General features: G+C 35.2%; 1 protein-coding gene across 5 annotated transcripts in view; it reads right to left on the bottom strand.

Moving 5' to 3' along the window:
• Nucleotides 1–27326, bottom strand: part of Mbd2 (methyl-CpG binding domain protein 2) — a 70617-nt gene that overhangs the window by 39758 nt on the left and 3533 nt on the right. For 4 of the 5 annotated variants that reach the window (XR_013429551.1, XR_013429552.1, XR_013429550.1 and 1 more), the window contains exon 2: nt 13301–13460. Coding sequence is in view for 2 of the 5 variants with exons in the window: in XM_078030024.1 (XP_077886150.1) it covers nt 13301–13460 (160 nt within the window). In the remaining 3 variants the exon portion in view is untranslated. Of the gene's footprint in view, nt 1–10863; nt 11108–13300; nt 13461–27326 lie in introns of those variants that run through there. The other variant, XM_078030025.1, reaches the window with a different exon arrangement.

Here is a 27326-nt window from a genome sequence, read left to right as displayed (position 1 = left end):
AAAAAATTTCTTCTACAGCATAGAAGAAATAATGTATTACTACAAATTTTTGGTTTCTAGAAAACACACACACACACACACACACACACACACATAATCTTTCTTAATTATTTTTGTTCTATCTTGAGTCAAAGTCTGTGTTGCCCAGCCTGATCATGAACTCCTGGTCTCAAGTAACCCTCCTGCCTCAGCATCCGGAACAGGTGAAACTACAAGGCCCACTGTCCCTGGCCAGGAAAAAAAAAAAATTTTTTTTAAATAACTTTACAGTCAAGATAAATACTTTTAACTTCAAGAATAGGACAAAAATTGGTGTCAATTCTATTTTTATTCTTAATTTTGTATAGATGTAGCACTAAAAAACCTTGATCACATAAATAAGCAGAATGAATTTTACTGCCATTCAAATCTCTGAACTCCTTTTGAGTTGTATGTTACAATATTACACAGTGAACCATCAAAAAGATGTTAATAATCAGTTGATAACTACGTAAAGTCCTCTAATATTTTTGAAAGCAAAGAATTGTACTTAAGGGAAAAAAAATCACTGTTATTCATTTTCTCAATCCAATATTTCAAACTAATTGATAATCAAATGTTTTGTACCATAATAATATTGCTGACAATAAGAGGAGGGGGTCTGTGAGATGAAAGATTGATAATGAAGAATAGAGGGGGGCTGGGGATGTGGCTCAAGTGGTAGCGCGTTCGCCTGGCGTGCGTGCGGCCCGGGTTCAATCCTCAGCACCACATACCAAAGATGTTGTGTCCGCCAAGAACTAAAAAATAAATATTAAAAATTCTCTCTGTCTCTCTCCTCTCTCACTCTCTCTTTAAAAAAAAAAAAAAGAATAGAGGGAATAACAAACAGGTGCCTTTGTTTACTGTAGATATGTTTGCAGAACAATTGAAGGAAACAGTATACTATATACAGAACTTAAAGATATATGAAATGAATTCCTTAAAATGATCTGGGTCAAACTTTCACATAACATGTTCTGAACACCAGAGACTTGCTGTATATTCTAAATACTGCTTTTTTCAGACTGGCTTTGAAAAAAGCTGCATGAGAAAGTTCAACATTGCACATATTCCATGACTGGCTCATTTTATCCTTAAAATTCATGCAAATTTTGCATTTCACTTTAAAAATCAGCCTTAAGGTTAAAATGTTGTTCTACCTATCCAAAGTGTTCAAATAAAACTGATAGTTCCAAATATCATTCAAGCATTTTTTAATTCTGTGCTTTTGTATACACAACATAGAGATATTCATGCCCTAGTTTGAGAAGTAAAGATTTTATATCTCTAACTTCAATTTCCTTATCTAATAGGAGGATAACAACTATTGCAAAGATTCTTATAAGGATTCAATGAAGTAATGCATATGTAATGTTGTTGTTGTCGTTGCTGCTGCTGCTAATGCAGTTTCCAGTCAGTCACTGAACCAATACTGAGTGCCTACCATATGCCAGACACTGATTACACACTGAACACACAGTCATGAAAAGAAAAATCAATAACAAAGCCCAACAATAAAATCCCTGCCTCAGAACTTTTAATTCTGGGGGTAAGGAGAAGATAACAATTAGCAAAAGAAGTTTATAGTTATCTTGGCACACAAATTCTTTAAAAAAATAGTTCTCTCTTTCACATTAATTTGATACTGAGCACACCTTTGAAATTTAGAAAATTAACCTGTTGAGCTTTCCCAGAAGCAAAGTCATTCCTTGGCTCACACATAGACAGATGTGCCTGAGTAGTATTTTTAGATCAAATTAATAAGACTATTCTCAAAAAGCAATTCCAGATTTGCTCCAGAATACATACAACAGCCAATAGTGAATGCTATTCCATAAAACCAAATGTCAACAATGAAAAGTGCCTGGCAATCTTCCATAGTTTTTACAATTTAGATAAAATTCACATACCATAAAACTTACCATTTTAAAATAGACAATTCAGCAGTTTTTCCTGTATGCACAGGGTTATAAAACCTGTGGGAGACCAACCTTGCACGTGACTGGGTCACACTCCCCGGCTGGGTGCTGAGGCGCTCAGTCACAGAAATGTGGAAGAGGTTTCCCCACCCTTCTTGGGTTCGAGGGTCAGTGTCTCGTGCATGGGTGTGTCTTGCTACAGCCCCATTGAGTGAAGCTATGCTCACCTGTTCCTTTATAATATAACCCCTTGCTATTTAGGATAGAATCTTCCATGGAAGTGCCCTGTGTGTGTCCCCTTCTCTTACTGTGCCCTTGGGTGTGGCCTACCCAGGTGTCAATCAACCTGCTGATAGTGGACATCATGAAGATAAACTCAGCCCCCTGAAACCTGACCCCTTGCCTCATTTGAATAGCTTTTCCTCAATATAAAGGGTCAGCGGGTGCTCTCTCTTCCTGCTGACCCTTAAGGTCAGAGGAGCTGTCACAGCGACCCCAAAGAAAAAGTTATTTGTGTCTCTTGTGTGGTTATTTCGTGCAGCCCAGTTAGCCCAGTTTAACTGGAGTGACCCCTGAGCCTTTTAGTCACGAGAACAGAAACCCGGCAGCAACCTTCATAGTTTTTGCAAAAAGTAAAGTGTATCAGGCATCTATTATTTTGTATGGAAAATTCACTTGGTCTAATATACTAAGTGAGGAACAACATTTAAGGAGATCAATAGCATCATACTAAAAATAATTAATAATGGATAGACTACACTTTGAGCTCATTTTAAAAGGCTTATATTTACAGCTAACACAAGAGTAGAAGGCTGAAATCCACTGTCAAAAACACTTCTTGAAGAGTTCTGCTTGAAAAAAAAATTTCTTAAAGAGATTTAATTATAAAGTCATCAAAGGATTTATTACAAAAGATGCCAAAGAATTTCAACCAGATATAACAGCCCTACCCAAACTAAGGTTGCTGTTGTATGGAACTGTCTCATTCACACCTAATTTGACACTAGCTGTATATATTTATTTGACAGTCAAGCCCAGGCCCTCTCAAAAGGATTTATAACACTTGAATATATTTGAGGCACAAAAAGTCATGTATAACTAATTAGAATCAATAAATTGATTTTTTTAAAAAAGAAAATATTTTTAAAAAGTGCTATACATGTTAGGTGCTCTGCCATCCAGCCCTTCCCATTAGTCTCATTTTGTCTTAAACTTACAGATGTTAAGTGGTAGATATCATAATTAAATGCAGCCTTTCAGTAAAGACTTATTAAGCCAAGAATGGAGTAATCTGTATTATCTGCCTCAAATTTAATAATGTAAAAGAAATAATATAAAGATATGGTCCATCTATTACTATTTAACATTTAAAGTTATGCTTATAGATAAACATGACCAGCATATTCTTCTGAATCACGCAGGCAGCCCTACACAAGTGTCCCGTGGGAAAATAATCCAGTCTCCAGATGGTGTTTTTTTGGCAGTCACTGTCAACCATAGTGTTATTATATTATGAAATAATAGGAAATAAAGAATACAAAGAATCTAAAGCTCAGCACATTGACAAGAGATTAAGACATCAAAACAAGCACTGTACATTGAATGAGGCACACTGAATTGCTCCCTGGAGAACCAAGGTTCGTAAAAATATGTTCCTCAATTCTGAATCCGAAAAGTTTCATTGTAGGTAACAAATCATAGAAACTGACTGCTGTATAGCTAAGAAAATAATCTAGCACACTGGTTCTACACAAAGGGAACTAGTTTGATGATTAACACCTTGGTGAAAAGTACAAAGTGAAGGTCAACCAACAGGATGACGAGTTAAGTCACAGACGAAACAGATTACCCTTTAGAGTTGAACAGAAAGTTTAACTGGTAAAGATAATATCAACTTGGAGATAAATAAGAGCCAACCAACCTTGGATACTAATAAACTTTAAAGAGAATCAAACTTGCCCAAAATGGTGACCTATTCTTCTTTAGAGATTTAGCAAAAAGTTAAAGGAGCCCACACGTCACTGTGTAGTTTTATTACAGATCACCATATAATAAGCTAAAAATGAAGGCAAAAGCAAAGCCACAAAGCTCGTGTTCTTGGAGCTCAGTGTTCCAGACAGTTCTAAGTACATAAGAAGATTCGAGAATGCCACTCTCAGAATAACCAAAACTAATCCCATCACACCTTACGTTTCTGCCTACCCAAGTAATAATGAAACAGCCTCACTTCCTCATTTCTCAGCTCACATACATCGTCACCCACCACTCATCCATATTTTCTGTACATCTACCTCAGACTTCCATGGCTCTCAAATTTCCCCTCCCTGCTTCCATGTGATATAGCTCCAACCCAGGGCCTACTGAATAGGCAAAGTGCTCCACCACTGAGTTATACTCTCTGCACTCCCTTTCTCTCTTGATCCATTACGACCACACATCTAAGGGGCAGGAAGTGGAAAAGGCTTCCTTCCTTTCTCTCCATTACTACTTTCAAAAGCCCATAGCATTTAGCTACCCTCTGCCCCTCCTGTTTTCTCCATCATTTGTTAAGACATTTTTTTTTCCCAGTCATCCAATCAATCCCAATATTTGTCCTCAGGGACCTAAATACTCATGTGGACAACTTACCCAACATCATGAGTCTTCTGACTTTATCTAATCTTGCTTACCTAATATAGTCACAGGCTTGTCAATGCTAGTAACTGTACCATCTCCTCTAATGAAGCACCAATTCTCTGATTTCCACTACCTTCCCTTGCAGCTCACTTGGTACTTTTTTCATTTTTTGACCCCCATCTACAACTATTGTCCATTGGCCATCCTATTTTCTCACTGCTGTTTACCCCTTTCACGTTTTTCCCTACCTAGCACAGGTTGCATGTTCCCATCACGATCATTAGACTGCAAAAATGTTTGGCTTTCTTGACTTCCATGGTTTTTTCACTGATGCTATCCATTTACCCAGAGATTAACCAAAGCAGCATCTCTTTTGTCTACCACCTAGTAATATTCCCACTACTGAAGAAAATTTATTAAAATAATTGTCTACATTAACCAATTTTATCTCCGATTTACTTTACCACCCAATCCAATCTGCCCTCTATTCCCACCAAAACTGTTCTTGAGGTAATTAGCAAATTTCATATTCTCAAACTCAATGGAAATTTCAGTCTTCTTCTACTTAAACTTTCAACAGCAATAACTTTTTTTTTTTTTTTAAACACTCTCCTCTCGGAAGTCTCTCCTTTTCTCAATCCCTCAATCCACTTTGCTGATTTATTTAACCAAATCCTTAAGATTTTCTCCAGGGCTTGGTCCTGGGGTTCCTTTTCTATAGGTGAGTGCTTTTCTCTAACCCATTGCTCAGAATACTATCTATGCCCTAATGACTTTCCAGCTCAGACTCTCAGTTCTAATACAGTATACCCAACTGCATACATGACACCTCCCCTTGTATATTTACTAGGCACCTCAACTTTGCACATTCAAAATGATTTTTATCAACCTATATACTCTTTTCCTACAATGATCTCAGAAATGAAACCCTAATCCATCCAATGTGAAAATCAAGAGCTCACCTTTTAATCTTTTTGTAATGTTCCACACATAATTCATTAGCAAACCTATTAATTCTCTTTGCAAAAGAGATCTAGAATCTGTCCAGTTCTATCTCCATGGGCACCACATGTGTCTAGGCCATTATTATTCCTCACTAGACAAGAGCAACTTCCTCTTCACTTCTATTGTGTCCATTTCATATCAAATTAACAGAAACCTATACTCAATAGTAGCCCACACTTATCAAATGCCAGTAATCCCTTGGAAGAATGTCTTTTTTAAAAAAAAATATATATACGTTTTTTTAGTTGTAGATGGACACAATTCCTTTATTTTGTTTATTTATTTATTTATTTTTATGTGGTGCTGAGGCGAACCCAGTACCTCACACATGCCGGACGAGTGCACTACCACTGAGCCACAACCCCAGTCCCCTTGGAAGAATTTCAAGGTCTATCAATGTTAAATTTTTCAGCCATGATATATTCACTTCCCCCTTTCACTTCCAGGGAGAGACCAGAAGGCACTCCATTCAGCAAGGCCTTAATAAACTGACAAATAGAGCCCACATATCTTTGGAAAATATCTTTGGAAGATATTTCAACTACTCTCTCCATTGGCCAGAAATGTTGGTAGAAGGAATGATGTTTATTATTTGGATGGAAGACTACTAGGAAGGTAGAAGCCAACAGGCAGTTCTTACCACAATATGCCCTACCAATCAGAATGTTCCTAGCATAAGGCCTTTTAGTGGTGGCTAATTGATCATGGTATCCCCCAGATAGATATAAGTCAGTCCAATAACTAAAAAGGCTATACCTCAGTGGTAGAGGGCTTGCCTAGAGTACACAAGGCCCTAAGTTCAACACCTCTACCAAAAAAAAGTAACCACCAAAAACATAGTCAAAGGCCCAATCTGATTTACAGCAAGTGACTTGGTCCCTTGCCTATTCACTCACATCATCTGACAAGGCCTTAATCCTTCTACTTTAAAGTCAGTGGTTATTAACGTTTTTCAATTTCATTCCTTTAAGATTCTGATGAAGATAAACTCCCCTAGAAAAATGCTAACAAAAAAAAAATACTACACACAATTCAAAGGTTTTGGGGTGTTTGTTTTGTGATGGGGATTGTACCCAGCCCTATTTTGTATTTTATTTAGAGAGAGGGTCTCAGTAAGTTGCTTAGTGCCTCCCTTTTTCTAAGGCTGGCTTTGAACTTTAGATCCTCCTTCCTCAGTCTCCCAAGCCGCTGGAATTACAGGTGTGTGCCATGGCATCCAGCAATTCAAAGATTCTTAGAGGTCTTCCTGAGGCGCAGACTCTCAGGTTAGAACTTCTACCACACACTTCTCTATTGGTTCCTTAAAATCTGATCTTTCAAGCTTTAAAAGAAAAAGAATATGTTCCGTATTATAAACATGTTCCTTATTGTACATTCTCTTCTGAATATTGTCCTATCTGTTCTACCTGTTGCTCAAGCTTCCTAAGAGAATAATCTAACCATTTTATGCAAAAGGGTTTTTTTTTAAAGGCACATATATAACATTTGCAGCTGCAAAGCTCTAAAAATAAAGAAACCAAAAACTCATTAACAATAGTTTCCTTAAGGCAGAAGGATAGGTTACTAAGAGATAGGAGAGGGAGAAAGGCATTTTCCACTGAAAATCCTTTTTTTTTTTTTTTTATTTTTTTTTTTAAAGAGAGAGTGAGAGACAGTGAGAGAAAGGGGGAGAGAGAGAGAACTTTTAATATTTATTTTTTAGTTCTCGGCGGACACAACATCTTTGTTTGTATGTGGTGCTGAGGATCAAACCCGGGCCGCACGCATGCCAGGCGAGCACGGTACAGCCTGAGCCACATCCCCAGCCCCTCCCTCAGTCTATTGAAGGAGGGTTACACAAAGGTCACCAGTTCCCTTCTAATTTTTTTTTAAACATTTCTTTAATTGTAGACGGACACAATACCTTTATTTTATTTACTTACTTTTGTGTGGTGCTAAGGATCAAACCCAGTGCCTCACTCATGCTAGGTGGGTGCTCTACCACTGAACCACAATTCTAGCCCCTCCTTTCTAATTTTTAAACAAAGTCTTATCCTCCTTGATCACTCCATGGCATTTACCAAAACTCTTTTCTAGGATTTTGTTATACCACATTCTCTTGATTCTGGAAGGTACTTCTCACTCCCAACAAGATTATTTCATCTTGTGAATACCTTTCTTCTCTTTGTACCTATACTGGAAAACCAATGACAAACCAAAAGGATAAGAATTCTAAATCCCTGGGGATCCCCCAAGACTCTTTTGGAAACAAAATACAAAATTATTTTAATTGAATCTTCCTCCTCTATCCCCAAACTTGTTCTTCTTCCTTTACCCTTATCCAGTCCTGCCCAACAAGTGACTAACTTGATTAGTTTCAAAATATCGAAAGCCTACTAACTTATTAAATGAAGTTTATTCTACTGGCTGGAGAGTCCAAATAGCATGGTGCTAGGTGAAGGCACTCTGCCTGTGTCACAATATGACAAAGCAGCAGTCCACAAGCAAAAGGACTGTGCAAACAGGGAAGCCAGACACCAGGCATAGGCCAGGCTCATTCTTTTAATACCAACCCATTCTCACCAAGGGTGGTGGTGCACAACTATAATCCCTGCTGGGATTACTCAGGAGGCTGAGTCAGGAAGGATAGCCAAGTTCAAAAAGGCAGCCTCAGCAATTTAGCAAGGCCCTGAGCAACTAAGCAAGACCCTGTCTCAAAATTTTTTTAAAAAAGAGGGTGGGGGGCTGGGGATATGGCTCAGTGCTTAAGCACCCCTGGGTTCAATCCCTGTTACCAAAAATAAGTAACAACAAACCATTCTCTTGTGAATTGGGATAAGACCCAATGCATTCCACAAGACCAGATTAATCCCTTCATGAGACTAGAGCTCCACCATCTTATTGCCTTCCAGGAGGCCTCATCTTTTTTTAAGATTCCACCACTTCAAAACCGTTATTGTGGGGACTAAGCAACTAGCACATGAACCTCTATGAGGCAAACCACATTCAAACCATGGCAATGAACAAAATAAGAATTTTAGCAGATATCAGCAAAATTCCCTCTCTCTATAATCTTAATCATCAGGTACCTTGAGTCTCCCACTTCCACACCTCCTGCTACACATTAATTCAAGCCATCATTACTTTTCTAAACTAAAACAGTCCAAGTAATCCACTTCCAGTTTCATCCATTCTCAAATCCAGTCTCCATAGTTCATTCCAATCTATATCCATCATCCAAATCTGATTTTATCACCAACAACTAAGTTGGTATTTTTTTTTTCAAACTGCACAGGTTTGTCCCAAGATATATCTGAGCTCCCTAAAAAATTTTACTTTTATTAGTTTGTGAAAATAATTAAAATAAGCATCTTTTAAATGGTTGAGAACTTAAGGTACAGTCATATATAATCTACCTCACACCAAGATAATTCATGAAAAATGAATAAGAGATTTAAAAAATTTATTCCATTCAAAAGAATATGTTGTTTTGTTTTTCTAAATACATGTGATGAAAGAACTGTCTTCCAAGCTTGTTATTCCAAGCTGTTAGTAGGACTGTCAAGCCAAAATCAAAATTGTTCTGTACCATATTCATATCATAAGCAATTTGTAAAATACATCATAGGTCACACTAATGTTAGAGAACTTCATTATCATTAGTTTTGTCATTTTAATTTATAAAATTTTCATGTTGTCAAGAACTGGAAACACAAGGAATTTGGTCTATATTTACACATCTGAAACATTAAAATAAGAATTTCTAGCAATAAAACCAAACTACTTTAAGTCCCCTAAACATGTCTTGATCCAGAACCACTATACTATTCTTTATACAATCCTACAGTGTTTCAAATTAAATTTTCTTAGAAACTATTACCTTGCTTCTAATCTCCATTTTCTTAATTTCTGAAAATTTGAAACATTTCCTCTTTGAAAAATCAAAACCTGTATAAATGCCTACACATTATTTAGCTTTTGGAGAGAAGAGTATATTGCTTTATTCACACTGAGAGGCAAAGCCCTAGAAGTGTGCTCTATAATACTGTTGCCATTAGGCACATGTGGCTATTTAAATTTAAAGAGAACACTAAAAATACAGTTTTTTAGTCACACTAACAGTGTTACTCAACAGTCACGTGTGGCTATGGCTATAAGATTTCCATCATCACAGAAAATTCCACTGGATATGATACTCTATAACTTCTTCTTGGAATATGCTCTTAAAAAGCTGCTAGTGACTTTGAATACCATTTCTGAGTTGATGACCTTGAAATTTTTCTGTAGTTTTTTTATTAACCCAATGTAAATATCATCAGGAACTTACTTGAGAGTTCAACCCACTTTGTCAGTTGGTGAGACAGGAGTTACCTAGAAATAATTATAGCCTTGGCAACAAGATCAATAAGACATACCATAATCAAGAACGGAATTGATTTTCAGGGTAAAGTTAAGATTGAGTTTCAGACAAGTAGATATGGATACTGAAAAACAGTAATATCTATTAACCAAAAAACAATGCCCATTTCATCCCACTCACCCATCCTAAAATAATTAAAACACAATCTACAAGATCTTCAAAAGTTATCTTTCCAATCACGCTTGAAAATATTACTAATCACCAGTAAACTCACCTTTGATAATGGAAGATACATTAAGATCCTGGCTTATAATTAGTCAACTTAAACTGTAAGTTAGCCTGTTTCAAAGTTTATTTGTTGACTATATCTCTAATTCTTTAAAAAATTTTTTTTTAAAACCCTGAAAAACAACACAATTAATGATGTGCTTGGGCTAGGCTTATAACTGTATAGGAAATCACTACCTCAGAGTTCTGTTAATAATTTTAAATCTCACAACTTTCTTTATATTGTACTATCATAATTTAAAAGACATAAGTCAGTTTATTTCGCTACACATATTTTCTGTCTTATTAGAGATGTTTAATGTTGGTGTTACTCCAAGAGAGCTTACTTAAAAAAAAAATGAGAAACTCTACTTTATGACTATGTAACTAAAATAAATTCACACACAAAAATAAGACTATGCCTCAAAAAATTCACATAGAAAGTTTCAGAAAACAATGAAAATGAAAGCCATTTCCAAAATAATGTCTGGTACATTAATTTATTTAATACACTTTTATTACTTCTATAAATTTCTAGAATGAGGTGGATATTAAAAAAACATCAAACAACATTTATTAAGTACCTACCGTGTGCTAGGCTTTGGACTAAATATACAAAAACAAAAAGACATGGTCCCTGCCCTCATGGAGCTCACAGTCTAATTGAAGCAGACAAAGTCACAAATACAATGGCAAAGCATCAGGAAAGCATTATGGAAGAAGGAATTATTCTGCCTGGAGGATGCAGGGCAGGCTTCCCAGAGATGGAGACAATGGAGCTGGGCCTTGGATGAGGAGGAGTTCGCCAGATGGAAGGGAAGGGGGAAGCACATTCCAAGCAGAGGAAACAGCATATGAGCAAGCAGAATCTTGAAAGTGCATGCCATGGTGCAGGATGATGAGTGGTCCAGCGCAGCTAGAGCAGAAAGGTGCACACAAACTAAAGAGACGAATTAGTTTTGGGTTTTTAATAAACTATAACTGTCAAGGAAGTAACTCTTCACATTATACTAAGTGTAGCTAAACTGTGATTGTGGAAAAAATAGGATAATCTGAAGGCTTTCATTTCGTAAATATTTGAGCCCCTTCCAAAGGTAGAGTCCGCACTGTGATTAGAATTTCCAAAAGGCAGTTTCAGAAATATGAATCTTAATTTTCTTTTATACATTTAAGAAGCAAAATAAATCACAGCTTATAGGCATATCACCTTCACATATACATGGTCCCAACTTTTGCTAACTTGAGCTCCCTATTCTCCTACCATTATCTTTCATCCTTCTTAATATCTTCATAACTATTAACTCAAATTAACCCCATAGTTAAGCAATGCAGAAACAGTTTAATCTCCCCTTCCCATTCTGCCTCTCTAAACAAAAATGCCAATGCCCTATGGAAATCAATATAAGACATCATGTGAGACAATGTATTCTGCGCTCCATATCAATTTTTAGAAATCAACTATCATAAAACAAACTATTAAGCTGAATTATTAATAAAAATAAGTATGAAGCAGAGGCCCCATGCCCTTCCGAAAAAGTTAAAAACACAGAGAAGAAGACAGCTTAGGTCAGAAAGTTTACTACACTGGACACCAAGTAACACTGTTTGCCAAGGTAGCTTAATGCTCAGGTAGATGGCAGCTTAGAGAAGGGTCAATGGGGAAAGGAAAAAAATTAACTTAGGTCAAATACTTGGCTAAATGTTTTTACACAAATGTCCATGTGTTTCTCACAATTATGCTAAAGGAAAATTTTTCTTACCTTGATTTTACAAATGAGAAGCCTAAAGCGCTCAAAAGTTAAGAAAGTTACCTAAGCCTGTATCTACTAATAAGGAACAGAGCCAGTCCACCAAAACATGCCTTCAGAATCCTAAGTCCTTTCTACTCTATTACACTGCTTCTGGATTCCTAAAATCCATTCAGGACTACGCAGACTACAGAATTATAGCAGTCACATGCAAAGAAAGAAAAAACCTGACTTCTCCCTCCATTTCTTTCAAACCAGTGGTGTGACACAATGGAGGTTATAGAAAAACAATTTAACAACTGATAATCAACTGGTTAAAATCATCCACTTAGGCATCCACAATGGTGACTTTAACTTCAACTCCTGGCTTACTGATGGAAGTAATCTGGTAAAACAATTTCAGAAAAGATTGGGGGTATCCTCAGTGGCAGAGTGCTTCCCCAGCATGTGTAACAACACCCTGGGTTCAATCCCAGCACCACAAAAAATAAAAACAAGAAAAACAATCTCATAAGTACTACACAAGTCAATGGGCAACTTGTGGGTTTTATGTTTATAGCTGCTCTTGAAGAAAAAGAAAATATTGGGTTTTTGAATATAATTTCACTGTTTACATTGCTATACAATAAACCATCAACCAACAGCTCAGTAAAATTCAGAGCTAATGGAAAAAAAACTGCAATCACAGTACTAGGATGAGATTATGCCCAAGAGTCAACATCTTCAACATCAAAAGTCAATATAAAATTGCCCTTCCTCAAACTTTGAACCTGAAAATTATAATTATGAAATATGTGGTAAGGATATTTCCACACATTAAAATTTTTCCTCTTTTTAGGCAATAAGAATTTTGCTGGGCATTTTTGTGGTTTTTTGTTTTGTTTTGTTTGTTTTTGTAGTACTAAGGATTGAGCCCAGGAGAACTCTACCATTAGGCTACATCTTCACTTTTTTCTGTTTATTTTTGAAACAAGGTCTCACTAAGTTGCCTGGAACTTTCAATCCTCTTATCTAAGCCTCCTGAGTTGCTGGATTATAGGTGTGGGCCACTATTGCACCCAATTTTTTTTTTTTTAAAAAAAGTGGACAATTAATACTAACAAAGAAATCTTCTGTAAATAGAATCTAAATGGATCAAAAGGTGTAATATATACTGGCCTAGAGAAATACTGAAATGTTTTCTACTTTGCATGATGTATTTAGGTTCTCTCTGTGTAGGTACTGCTGAATAACAGGAAAATAATCAATTTATAAGTCAAAGAGTTTTGCTGGGAGAGGAGGGGACAGAGGTGCAGATGGCCAAAATTTCAGTCATTAATACAACATAAAATACTCTTTGGGGAGCATATGAAATAGCATATAGGTACAATAATAAATTAACCAACCTTATTTTGATTAAGAGGATCATTCCGCAGTCTCTGTTTGTTCTTCTGTAATTTACTAGGCATCATCTTTCCAGTTCTGAAGTCGAAACTACTGAGGTCAACCGTATTTCCCAGGTACCTTGCCAACTGAGGTTTGCTTCTGAACTTCTTCCCACTTGGACTAGAAGAAAGATAAAATTAATTGTACAAAAGCAGTAGTAATAGATATATATATAAGTCTTTCCTTCATACTTTCCTTTCTGCCCCCAATGTTGCTACATTAAAAAAAAAAAAATTTTTTAAGAAACTTTCTAACTTCATTAGAAAAAGAAACAATGTGTCATCTAATATAACACTCTCTTAGATGCACACTGGGGCATATAACAGATGTTGCTACAGATTATCCCACTAGTCACTCACCCAGTAACTGCCAGAGAACCCAAACAAGCTGCATACATAGAACAGCATGCACAATGCAAATTGTCTCCAAAATTACAAACTTACTTTTCAACTTAACTTCTGAAAATGCTGGGTTTTTTTTCATAAGTATTTTATATTTATACACACACACACACATATTATACACACACAAGTATAAACCAGTATATGTGTGGGGGGGGGGTGTGCGCGCGCGCGCAACAAGAGCAATCAGAAAAAAATTCTGATCAAATTCTGAAATCAATAACCCTTTTTAAACACTACTCACAACCTCAAAGACTCCATATTGTCTGATCTGAGCATAAAACATTTATAATAGGAAACCCTTGAATTTTGACATTTTAAATGTTCCTAGTATAATTATTAAAATGACAAAAAAAAAATCTCAGGCCAACATCTGTTAACCTGTTTATACAATGCTGACATTAGTTTTGCTAGCCAAATTCCTATCTTGGGAGTAAGAAATATTGCCAAAACTGGAAAACTATAGAGGTGTCAGAATTATGAGGAAAACAAAACTAATCATTCCTGAAATTTTTCTTGTAAGAAATTAATCTGGAAGAAAATTTTTATAGAAAGAATGCCCTCAAAGTCTTATCTAATAAATTTCCTGAACCAATTGTATAGTCATTGTGATAAATCACCAGAAAAAAATTGTGAGAATTTCAGAAAAACTCTAAAAGAAGTCAGCATATCATATTTAAAAACTAACCTTGTACCCACTAATCACTATAAAATAAAGTCAACAGAAAGTCAAAAACAAAAAAACTCTGAGAAATCAACAATAAAATATTCCCCTGGAACAATAAAACAACTCAAGTTTAAACCAGTATACACCACTTGTCACATTCTACAGTATTCTGTCATCACAAACTTTAAGACAAATGAAGATCTTATCAACATTGCTTTTCCACAATCCCAAGACTAAGTATTCCTGATACCAAATTCAAGATCTATAGAATTCAGTTAACAGATAAAAGATAACAAAGGCTGGGAGTGTAGCTCAGCAGTAGAGCTCTTGCCTAACGTGTAAGGCTCAAGGTTCAATCCCCAGAACTGCAAAATAAAAATAATAAAAGCAGATGGAAATAAAAACCAGAACATAATGGAATAAAACAAAGGAAGTAACATCCAAAATACACCAAGGGGCAGAATACAGGATCATATATAGCAAATTCCTAACATTAATTTCCAAAATGTTCAGTAACACAAAATAGCAAATAGCTTTCAATATTGTCTAAAACTTGAATCATCTCTGCCCACCACATACTTCTACCCCCAAACCTCATCTTCTGCATTCTCATCTGTCAGCAGAATCAATGTCCACCCAGTACCTAATCCTCCAATCTAGACAGCCACATCACAATCCTTCACTGTTCCCCTCCATCAGTCACATAACCAGTACCAAATTCAAGTTCTAAATGTTCAGAGACTCCTCAGCGTTGACAAAATAGTTTCACATCCTTAATAAGACTTTTAAAAGTTTTTAATATTTACTTCCCAGATTCTTTTCCTACAAGCCTTGGTGCTGTGACTCTAACAAAGTCACCAAAATATGTCATACACCTTTGCTGTTACAATCATGCCAACATGTCACCTCTCCTCATAAGCCTTCTATTTCTCTCCAATTCAAGTTTAAAATAATTCTAGTAACCTCTGCAATACTTATTTGTTTGTTTGTTTATTGGTACTGGGGATTGAACCCAGGGGTGCTCAACCACTGAACTACATCCCTTTTTACATTTTATTTAGAGACAGGATCTCAATGAGTTGATTTGGGCCTCACTAAATTACAGAGGTTGTCTTTAACTCAAAATCCTCCTGCCTCAGCCTCCTGAGCCACTGGGATTACAGGTGTGAGCCACTGGGATTACAGGTGTAAGCCACCACACCCAGCTCACAAGTCTATTTCATTACAATTTCTATACATTTCCTAAATGAGTCCAACAACCAGAAATTATGATGCCACATTTAAAAAATTTTTTTTAGCTATCAATGGATTTTTATTTATTTATATGTGGTGCTGAGAAGTGAACCCTGTGCCTCATTTCACACATGCCAGGCAAGTGCTCTACCCCTGAGCCATGACCCCAGACCCTGATGCTACTTTTTGAAACCCTCAAACATCATACGCAAGATAGTACTGAACAAGGTAACTTTCTGAGAGCAAGAAACCATCAACTGAATAAGAAAGGATGTGGTTTTCATTTGCAGACACAATGAAATGATAAACACCATGCTTACTTAAACATTACTTTGCATGAAATTTTGAAAATTAAACTGGAAAATATTTTTATGGTTAGTATGTTACACTTCAAAAGAAACAGAATAGTAATAAAAGATCCAAACGAATTTGAAGTTGGTGAAAATTTCTCTGCTCTTAGGTCACTTATATAATTATTATTTTAATTAAGCTAGACTATTCACGTAGCCTTTATAATCAGATGTTCAAATTACCAGTAAAGAGGATTCTGATAAACTATTCAATATGCTTCAAAAATAAAAACAAAAAAATCTCTCCACAAAATAAAATGACAAGTCTCAATCAGGCTTCCCTCTAAAGATCTCTGTAGTGCAATAAAAAGGTGAGCTCAGGAGTAGACCCTGATTTGACTGACAAATTTTCCAGAAGGAAACATTCAGGCAGCAACTTTTGCCAAAAAGATAAGCACTACTGATTTTGGCATGTAGTTGTAATAAGTAATTTTTTTACGTAACAGCTGAAATGTCAAGTACCTATTGCATCTGAAACCCTACTAGAGCCTCACTACTACACTGCTCCATGGAACAAAATTCATGTGAGACATATCCATTTTCGACACCTCTCCCTCAAGCCAAGAAAATGTAAATAGGTACCTAAGAAATCCACAAGCTATATTGGGTTGGGGCTGCAGCTCAGTTGTAGCTTAGCACCATGCATGGCCCTGGGTTGGATCTTCAAAGTCAAAAAGACAAGCAAAGGTGTATTAATGAAATGTGATTCCATAAATTAATGACATAAATTAGAAGTTTAACATGGCTTAAAATCATTCCAATGTTTACTATTTTTTAAAATATCAAAGCATTATTTTTTAAAAATGCCTGACATACTACAAAAATAAATTATTAATGAAAAAAAAAAGGTTCAAGTCAAGTTTTAACTACTGGCATATCCAAAAGCATTTGACTATCAACTGACAACTAGTACATTCCTACTCACTCTGAATTACTACATCCTATGACTAAAAAATAGAATTCTATGGAGCATTTGTATTTGGACAGCTATAGTAATTTGTCATGCATTAAATGCTGTCTTCAGGAAAAAAAAAAAAATACAGAACAAGCCAGGCATGGTGGCACATGCCTATAACCCCAGCAACTCTGAAGGCTGAGGAAGAAGGATCCCAAGTTTGAGGCCAGCCTCACCAATTCAGCAAGACCTCTCTCAAAAAAATAAAAAGGACTGGGAATGTAGTTCAGCAGTAAAACACTCCTGTGGCTCAATCATCCCCAGTACCAAAAAAAAAAAAAGAGGAGGAGGAGAAAAAACAGAACTAGCCATCCTCTCTTCTATGACTACTTTAACTTTTGTTCAGTTCTTTAAGAAGAGTCAGCCTAGCTTCCCCAAGAAATGTTAAGACCAGAGACCTTGCTCTGAAGGAGATGAAGACAAGCAATAGAACACAAGACCCAGGGTATAGTTCAAAAATAAATCTACCCATGAGATACAGACCATCTGCACAACTGCAGACTGACCCTGGAAGTCAAAAACTGAGGACATAAGCTCTGGTCTGACCCAGAACGATTAAGTTACCACCCAACTGCCCTCTAAGATGACTGTTCTAGGTCCCAATCTCAGAAACACCAGGACTTACAAAAGTGACTGTTACTTATTCTTAAAGTATCAATTCATAATGTGAGAAAATTATTTTTTTAAGTCTAGTAGTTTGGTGAAGGATATTAGTCATTTTCAGCTTTCTCTGCCCAAAGTGATTATTTCTAATCCCAGTAATAAAATACTGTTTCACTTTCAACCACATAGAAAAATTCCCTGTCAACTGCCCTTTTGATATGCCATTCCTGAACTAACACCTTTGTGATCACACCTTTAATTTCTGCTACCCATTATTAAAATACCCTAAAGACAAGGACTAATAGAAAATCAAAATTGAGTTGTATTTTTCCAGTTCATATAAGAACACTGAACCTTGCTTCATTTCAATTAAACTGTTTAAAGCATTTCTTAAACCCAACTCCATCTTAGGGTATCTTTATAAATACAAATTCTCAAAAAGAAATTTTATCTGATGTCAAACTTTCAGATCTAAAAAAATGCAACCAAGACACCAGAATACTTAAACTAGTCACCTTAATTTAGTGTATTCATACTTTTTAATCACACTGTGGACTTACCTGTCTTCATCACTGCCTGAGCTAGACGACTAAGTTGCCAGATGTATGACATAAAAAATGTATCTTCAGAAGACCTGCTTTGTGTATGTGAAATGACAGTCTTCAACTATCCCTTTAACATAAAAGTTCCAACACTAAAAATTCTACAGCCTCGGAAATTTGAGACTAAAGAAACATCAACTTTCTAATTTTTTTAACCTTTTTATGTTTTAAGCTGTACTTGTTAGCTTACAAGTTAACTGTTCAAATAAAAGATTTCCCTAACTTTTAACTAATAATTGGCTCCAGAAATCAAATTTTAGTAGACATGAAAAATATGAAATTAGAATAATCTTTTTGTACTAAAGTATAAAACCTATAATCAGAAAAACCATCAAATCAATAAAAGAACAGAAATCAAAATCACAACACAATGAAAAAAAACTAAAATATCATCATTCCCTTCTTTACAACTCTTTTCCTTTAAATGTACATTTAAATGTACATTTTAAAATACCTTTAAATGTACATTTTAAAATAGACCATCCTAAGCCCCCTTTTTATTATGTTTCTGACATATTTCTATCTATTCTTATATTGTATGATTTATCTTATGTCATTTCTACCTCCCATGCCAGATCAATTATTAAATAATCACCCTGGGCCCATTCCTTATTTCCATTGCCACTGCCCAGTACATGTCTTTATCATCTCAGATCTAAATAACCATGACAGACTAACTGATTTGATATTTGTTAGACTCTTCCCATTCTTAGCTATCCACACTGCTCTTCCTAAAATACCACTTTGATCACAGTTCCGCTTTAAAAGCCTTCAATGTAAATTTGATTTTAAAAAATGTAGGTATAATCTATATTGTAGTTTTCATGTCATCAGTTAAAATAAATTTAATTTTAAAATAAAATAATCCCATAAATATGTACAATTTTTATATATTGATTAAAAATTAAATTTCTAAAAATAGGCATAGCGTTGCACACCTACAACCACAGCATTTTGGGAAACTGAGGCAGAGGGATCCTAAGTTCAAAACCAGCCTTAGCAACTTACAGAGACCCTGTCTCAAAGTAAGAATTTTTTTTAAAAGAGCTAGGGATGTAGTTCAGTGGTAGAGTAACCCTGGGCTCAAACGCCAATACTGCAAATAATTAAATACGTTCAAGGAACTTCACCTCATTAGCAAAAGAAAGCCAAATATCTTAGCAATTCAACTGAGATCCTTTTCCATCTGACATCCTTTTTACCATTCAACCCTACTTTCCACTTCTCCTACCTAGTAACATTTGCTTCAGCCATACTGATTTTTTATTCACTCTATCCTGTATAGGTTGAATGGTTTGAAATGGTCTTTTACATGGTCCACAAGGTATGATTTTGCCTCCAATATCCAAGATCTCCATCTAATATCCTATCTCTACTAAAAACTCTCCACAGAAATAAGCAATGTCAATTCTTCCTACAGCAAGCAAATGTTGGTTTCTCTTCTAGTTCTGCAATAGAGTTCCATATAGTTATAAAGCTTCCACAAATTTAAACCTTACCTTCACAGATAGCTACTAAAGTACTTTTTTATGAATTACATTGTATGATGTTAGATTTGCTTCAAATAGTGAAGGGTGGGTTGGAGTAGTGGATTTATTGTGTGTGACAGGGATGCAGTAAGATTGACCATGTGTTCACAATGGTTTTGAACAGTTCTACTTTTAAATATACGTTTGACAAATTCTACAATAAAATATTTTAATGTAAACTAAAAATCATGCAAGCTCTTTTCCCTGAAAACAGGAAAGCGGTTTTTAAAAATATCAAGATTTTGCACAAGTATATCTGATCATTAAACAATTTCCTTGGCTGTGGGGATGGAGGTGGAAAACTATACATTATTAATTAGGAAAACTTTCTTTATTTGGCTGCTGATAAGATGTGATAGCATTCCTCTTTTTCTTCAACATTAATGTTCAAGGAAGTCACAATTTTATAAGATATAAAAGAAATAAACCAAATTCTGTACCAATATCATTTCATTCCATAAAGTAGCACTTATTGTGACAAAAATTACAAAGAGTATATTACTATAGCTAATTATGTCACCTCTAAATCTGGTTTAATAAGAAAAAATAAACAACCAGGTTGACTAAAATCTGAAAATGAAAAATGCAGATACTAACTAATTTTACACCACTGCTTTAAGGCTCTTGTTTTCTGAAAATAAAAAAGAAAAATACTGTTTATTTTAAATTAGGGATGAGACACTGCCATAGAAATGTCAGAAGAGGGGCTGGGATTGTGGCTCAGTGATAGAGCGCTTGCCTAGCACGCCCGGGACCCGAGTTTGATCCTCAGCACCACATAAAAATAGAGCATTGTGTTGTGTCCATCTACACCTAAAAAATAAATATTTTAAAAAAATGTCAGAAGAAATTAAATGTTTAAGAATTATGTGAAAATATAGTTGGGGGTGAGTTGAGATAAAACAAGATTTGCCAGGAGTCGATAACTGTTAAAACTGAATAAGAATGGGGAATTCATTATACTTTCCTATCTACTTTTACATGTATGAATTTTCCCTTAATAAAAAGCATGTGTCTACGCATCCCCCCCACAAACACACAAAATATATACATATATGCACAGACAAATGAATCTAAAAACAGACTGAAAAACATTGTTAAAATATTAACAGTAGTTCTTTGGGGGACTATAATGATTGTCATTTTCTTCTCCATACTATTCTACATTTTCTACATGGAGCACAAATTGCTTATAACAAAAAGTGTATTATTTTGTAAAGCCCTGAAAAATGTTTATAGTCTAAAATTTGCTCTAATCACAATCACACTTCAAAATATAATAAAATACTGTTAAGTCTTCACACAATTACTAAGCACATGCTTCTACTTGATTGGTTAAATTAAGTGAGGAAAAAGGAACTAAAATTTTATGGACCTGACTATCTACCATCTATCTAATCATACTAAATGCCTTACATGTATTCATTTAATCTCAAAACTCCATGATGCAGAATTCTTACCCTTAATTTATATTTAAGGAATCAGAGGTTTATAGAAAATTAAAAACGTGTTCACATTAAAACAGTAAAGCACAATTCAAGTCCCACTCTTCTGAATCCAAAATCCCCATTCTTTATTCTAAATCAGGGCTACTATTCCTCAAATAAGTTCACAATTACATGGGAAGCATTTAGAGACTGCAGTTAACTTGACAAGTAAATATGTGACTATGGAATCTAATAATAAAAAGTTGCAACATGTATTTTGTGTATCCACTTCTACTTCATTTTTATATCATTTTATTGTAGCTCACTCCGCTTTTAACATACTATATATAACCAGCACCTTCACAATTACAGCAAAAGCAATATTATCCTCCAAAATAATTCAAAAGCAATTTTTGAATTTTATTCTTTTCAAGCAAAGAATAAAAGAATGCTTTCTAATATTAAAAAGGAAATAAAAAATTCTATAGCTCCCTTCATGTCTAAAAATCTACATATATACAATATAAATAAATACTAATAATACAAATAAATACTACAAACACACAAATTTAAAGTAAAATAACATTTACTTCAGCTACTCAATATCTGTGTAGCTGATTTGGCACAAGGCAGACGCTGGGTAGAGCAAGGGGACACAGAACAGCCCATCTACAGCCAGTATTAACCCACCAGTCTTCCAGATTTAATAGAGAAACATATTAACTATTTGCTTCATTCAGCAAGATAATACCAAACTTCCACATACCAGGGACCACACTAAATACTGAAGATTCAAAACTGAATCCAACCAACTCCCTAACCAGGGAGGTTCTGAATCTGGTAGATGACAAAGATGTGCTAACTAGTTATTACAGCAAATGTAAGCATTAACAGAATTACACTCAAAATGACATGTTGCAGGGGGTCCTCCAACAGCCTCTGAGAAAGGTTTTTTAAAACCAACAAAGCCTTGTTAAAAAGAATTTTAAGGATATTCTTCCTTGCTCTGCGAATACTTGCAGCATAAAAAGAACAATGGAAAAAGAACACAGCATTCAATAAGAAAAAAAAAACTTTGAAAGAGGATTTGTTCATCATCTCACTTTTGTAAATCACTCATAATACTTCCTAACAAACGTTAGGTGCATACCTGTAATCCCAGCCTCGGGAAGTTGAGACTGGAGGATCGTGAGTACAAGATCAGCCTTAGCAATTTAGGGAGGCCTTCCGCAACTTAGTGAGACCCTGTCTCTAAATAAAAACCAAAAAGGACTAGGGATGGAGCTCAGTGGTAAAGTACCCCTGTGTTAAATCCCCAGTGCCAAAATAAATAAACCTGACAAGTGCTAATAAGCATTCAATTTTAAAATCGGATTTTTATATTTTATCTTATTTTTAAATTTTATATTATATCCACATAGAGTTAAGTTATATCACTATCCCAAACTAATGAGTTTGAATTTATATTATAAAGAAAATGAAAACAGCCAAATGATGAGATCCCAGATATCACTTAAATTTTATTCTATTCCATACTTCTTATTTTCCTTCATTGGAAATTTAATTTTGAGAAGTTCTGATAAAATTAAATAAAAATTCCCTTTATAAATTTCCCACTCAATTCTCAATGGAAATGGCTCAGGGAAATCAAAGAACAATAAGGAAGAGATACAAGGGGTATTAATTTCAGGCCAAACAACAAGTCCATGAAATAAGAATTGACAGCTTATTAGGTCTTTAGAAGATCCCAAAGATAATTTTAAAAATTATGAATTATTATCCTCACTAAAAAAAATTTTGAAATCAGTTTCACTTTGCAAACCACCGCTTTTGTTCCAATAATTAAATTATTTTAAAAATGACTATACCGGGCTGGGGATGTGGCTCAAGCGGTAGTCCGCTCGCCTGGCATGCGTGTGGCCCGGGTTCGATCCTCAGCACCACATACCAACAAAGATGTTGTGTCCACCGAAAACTAAAAAATAAACATTAAAAAATTCTCTCTCTCTCTCTCTCTCTCTCTCTCACTCTTTCTAAAAAAAAAAAAGATTCTCCCCTTTTAAAAATGACTATATCTTACAAATAAAATTTTAAAAGTAATTTTTAAAAATCATCTATCAATTTCAGTTGGAGATTATTTTTAGAATGCATATGCATCAGTTCCCTTTGAGCTATGTATTTCCTCTAATACAGGTATTGCGGGTATTGTGGCAGGTGAGATTTTTGCATGTCAGATTCTAAAAATCAGATGTAGGACAGATGGCAATGTTGCATCTCAACAAAAATTCCTCTAGCATATCACAAAAAGATGTGCTGGTATAGCTAATGGAGAAGTATTCACACCACACCAGTATCTTTCATTTCTGGACCCAAGCTTCAACCATACATACAATATCAAGAGGAATAAAACAAAAGCATGCCAAACTTTGTATAATTAAACAAGCTCATAACTAATATTTTGATTCCTTTCCTCTCTCCAACTACAAAACTTGTCTAAAAATTAGTCTTTAGGCCAGGTATGGTGGTGCACACCTGTAATACAGAGAATCACAAGTTCAAAGTCAGCCCTGGCAATTTGTCAAGGCCCTAGGCAACTTAGTAAGACAGTGTCTTAAAATAAAAAATAAAAGGGGCTGGTGATGTGGCTCAGTTGTTAAGCGCCCTTTAAAAGATCTTTAGGGACCTTAGGAACCAAACGTGGTGGTGCACACATGTAATCCCAGCAGCTGAGGGTGCAGGGGCTGAGACAGGAGGATCATGAGTTCAAAGCTAGCCTCAGCAATAGTGAGGTGCTTAACAATTCAGTGAGACCCTGTCTCTAAATATAAAAAATAGGGCTGAGGATGTGGCTTAGTGGTTGAGTGCTCCCGAATTCAATCCCCAGTACCAAAAAAAAAAAAAAAAAAAAAAAAAGATCCTTATGGTACATTTCAACTTTATCTCAACTCTGAAAGCAGTAAATAAATTTCTTCAGCAACCATATAAAACTATCATGAGATGAAGCTAAATTCGGTCTACAAGCAACAATTTGTTTTTTTCTAATTTAAATGAAAGCTTTTAAAATGAAAACCTACAGCTTGCTCCTTAGGGCATGTGCTGCCTATCTGAATATCTGAGAAATAATAGCGTTACTCCTAACATAAATCAGAGACAAAATATTTCTGAACAAACTGATCATTTATATTACCCAGAATGTTTCTTTAATTATGTTAATATACTACTAGTTTTCATTGTTTTCTTCCAGTATTACATAAAGCTGGAAGGTTATCCTTTGGTACAGTGGCTTCATTATCAAATTTATCATTTGCCATCTTCAGGATGCAAGTATGATAGTAAATAATTACATTACTCTAGTTGCACACCAAGCTCAATAAAATAGATTAGACATGAGGTGTTGCAATGTTTGAGAATATGAGTAGAGAACTTTATTCTCAACAGCACAAAAAAGTAGTTAAGAGTTCTGAGTTCTGAAGTTAAAACACCTGTTTCAGGATTCTACCTGCAGTATAACCTCCAGCTTATTACTTCACTGCCCTGTGCAAACTTCCCATCTGTAAAAGGGAAGTAATTGTACCCATGCCTCCTAGATATACAAAAATCCAATATAATTCATGTAAAATAATTCTAATAAAAGTACTAATAACTGACAAAATTCAGAAAGTGTGACACACAATACATAGTTAAGGCACACAAGACCCTATGCTAATATACTATACACATACTGTTTTTTTGTATCTGTGTACTATGAATATCCCATTTGCCATTTTCACAATATCCCAAATATTCAAAATTCCAGAAAAAAACTCCTTCTACTGTACCCTCACATTAATGATGAAAATTAAAAACTCAAAAATCTTAAGAAATAATAAAATACCTTAACAAATTTCATCCCAACATCATAGGCAATAAAAATAAAGCAAAAACTAAGAAGTCATTTAAGGCTTGTTTTTACAAAATTTGAGGTGCAATATCAATAGATAAACATTTATTTAGCATCTCTGTGTTCAGTATCGTGTTTACGGGGAAGGAAGACAGCTATGTGAGAAAACCACAGGTTCCACGGTAATGAATATGAAAGTAATCCAGTAAGTGCCGGGTTTAACTACAAAGGAATAACCAGGAAAAATAAACTGGCTAGCCAGGCATGGTGGCACACACCTGTCATCACAGCAACTCAGAAGGCTGAGGCAGGAGGATCACCAAGTTGGAAACCAGACTCAGCAGTTTTGAGAAACCCAACTAACTTAGTGCCCTACCTCAGCAAAAATAAAAAAGGCTAAGGATATAGCTCAATGGTACAGTGCCCCTGGGTTCAATCCCCAGTAACTAAAAATAAATAAACAAAAGAATATACAGGCTAAGCATCTCTTATCCAAAATGCCAGAGACCAGAAGTATTTCTAATTTCAGATTTTTTTTCAGGTTTTATAGTATTTACATATACAATGATGACAAACTTATGGGATGGGACCCAAGGTTAAACATAAAATTAATTTGTTTCATAACACCTTATACATAGAGCCTGAAGGTGATTTTATGCAATAATTTTAGTGCATTTTGACTGTGATCTATCATAAGCAGCCAGGCATGGAAAGTTCTACTTATATTGCGTTGTCTGCAATTTTCAGATTTTGAAGCATTTCAAATTCAGATTTTTGGATTAGAGATGTTCAATACGTAACATGGGGGAAGTCTTTTTACTGAAATCTAACATGACTTTAATAATAAAGATATTTAAGAACTGTAACAACGGTCACATTCACTCCCCTGGTCCATTCAACCAGTTTTCTACAAATATTACCAAAAAGACTGTTTGGGTTTTTGTTTTTGTTTTTAAACACAAAAGAAATGATGGAAGTTTGGTTAGACTTAGACATCCTTGATGTTTCAGAACTCAGACCTTCAAAGCATGATACCAGTTTTTAATAACAAGTGTAATATACCTCTACAAATTTTAAACCTATTTATATGTACAATCCATACAACTGGGGTTAGCTATTAAGAATTGTTTTTTCTTAATTAGTCCTTAAATATGTCTAAAGCTTCAAAAGATCTACAAATTTATATGAGGTACAGGTAACAATCATACCCATCTTACAACTGTTTAAGGTGGCACCACTCATCACTGAGGAGTTGGAATACCACCTCCATGTCCCTCAATTCCTAGGCTCTGCTGCCTTTCCTATGCTCCTATTTTTATTAAGATCACTCATGATTTTATAGACCTCAATTGAATCTGAGTCCTCTTTCCAGATCAAGAATGCAAAATCTTTTTAAATTTTTCTTCTTATGCCTATGCTCACTTCATTTACTTTAATTCTCTGGTTCCACTGGACCGTTTTTCCCCCAGAGAAGTGTTCTGTACAAACGCATCATAACTTTTTTAAGAATCAAAAATGTTTACTACTATGCTTTCAATATCCAAACAGAGGATATGTTGTGACAGCAACTGTAACAGTTTATCATGACCCCCAGTTACAACCTAGACTCTAAAACACAAGTTTAGATGTGACTTTAAAAAAGGCAAGCAAGAGTTATTTAAGGATCCTATGAGGAGGAAAATACTTCAAAACTGCCAATGATCAAGTCTTATCAAAACTAGAAATGATACGATCTAGGAGACCAGTTAGAAAATTACTCTTCAAATGATGGGTTCAAATGACGGCAATGAACTTTTTCAGAAACTATAGCAATGGGCCTGATTATTTTTTTTATCAAGCCACATCCTTTTAAAAAACTTTGGATGATATATGAACTGCCATAACACTATCAAGAATCCTAATAGAAGGCATAGTGATATTGCTTAACTGGAACCAGAGCCATGCCCTCCTGTTAGAACTTGGCAATTTCAAGAAGCAACCAAAAAATATTCTACCAAAATATGAAGCTTTCTCCATGAGCTTAAATTCAGTCCAACTAACAAGTGTCAGCCACACCCTATGTTAACAGGCACAGATTAGTTTAAATTAATTTCCCCAGGGGCAGGCTAATTCAGGGGATACCATTATTAGAATCTGTGTGAAAAACTGGGGGCAGGTGTTCATTAACAACAGAGTTCACTTTTAAACCCATTTATTTAATATGACAGAGGCTTTGTGATCTATTGTTTTTTTTTCAAGAGGGGGGTGCACATGGGGACACTAGTGTGTAAAACACAACACTGTGGGTTGAAAAATAATTTGTCCTCTTTTAAAATAAATAGGTGAGTATCATCATTCAT

Source organism: Ictidomys tridecemlineatus, chromosome 13, assembly GCF_052094955.1.
Source record: "Ictidomys tridecemlineatus isolate mIctTri1 chromosome 13, mIctTri1.hap1, whole genome shotgun sequence".
Lineage (NCBI taxonomy): Eukaryota > Metazoa > Chordata > Mammalia > Rodentia > Sciuridae > Ictidomys > Ictidomys tridecemlineatus.
The sequence above is the reverse complement of the archived record's forward strand: the minus strand, read 5'-3'. Positions and strand labels throughout refer to the sequence as shown.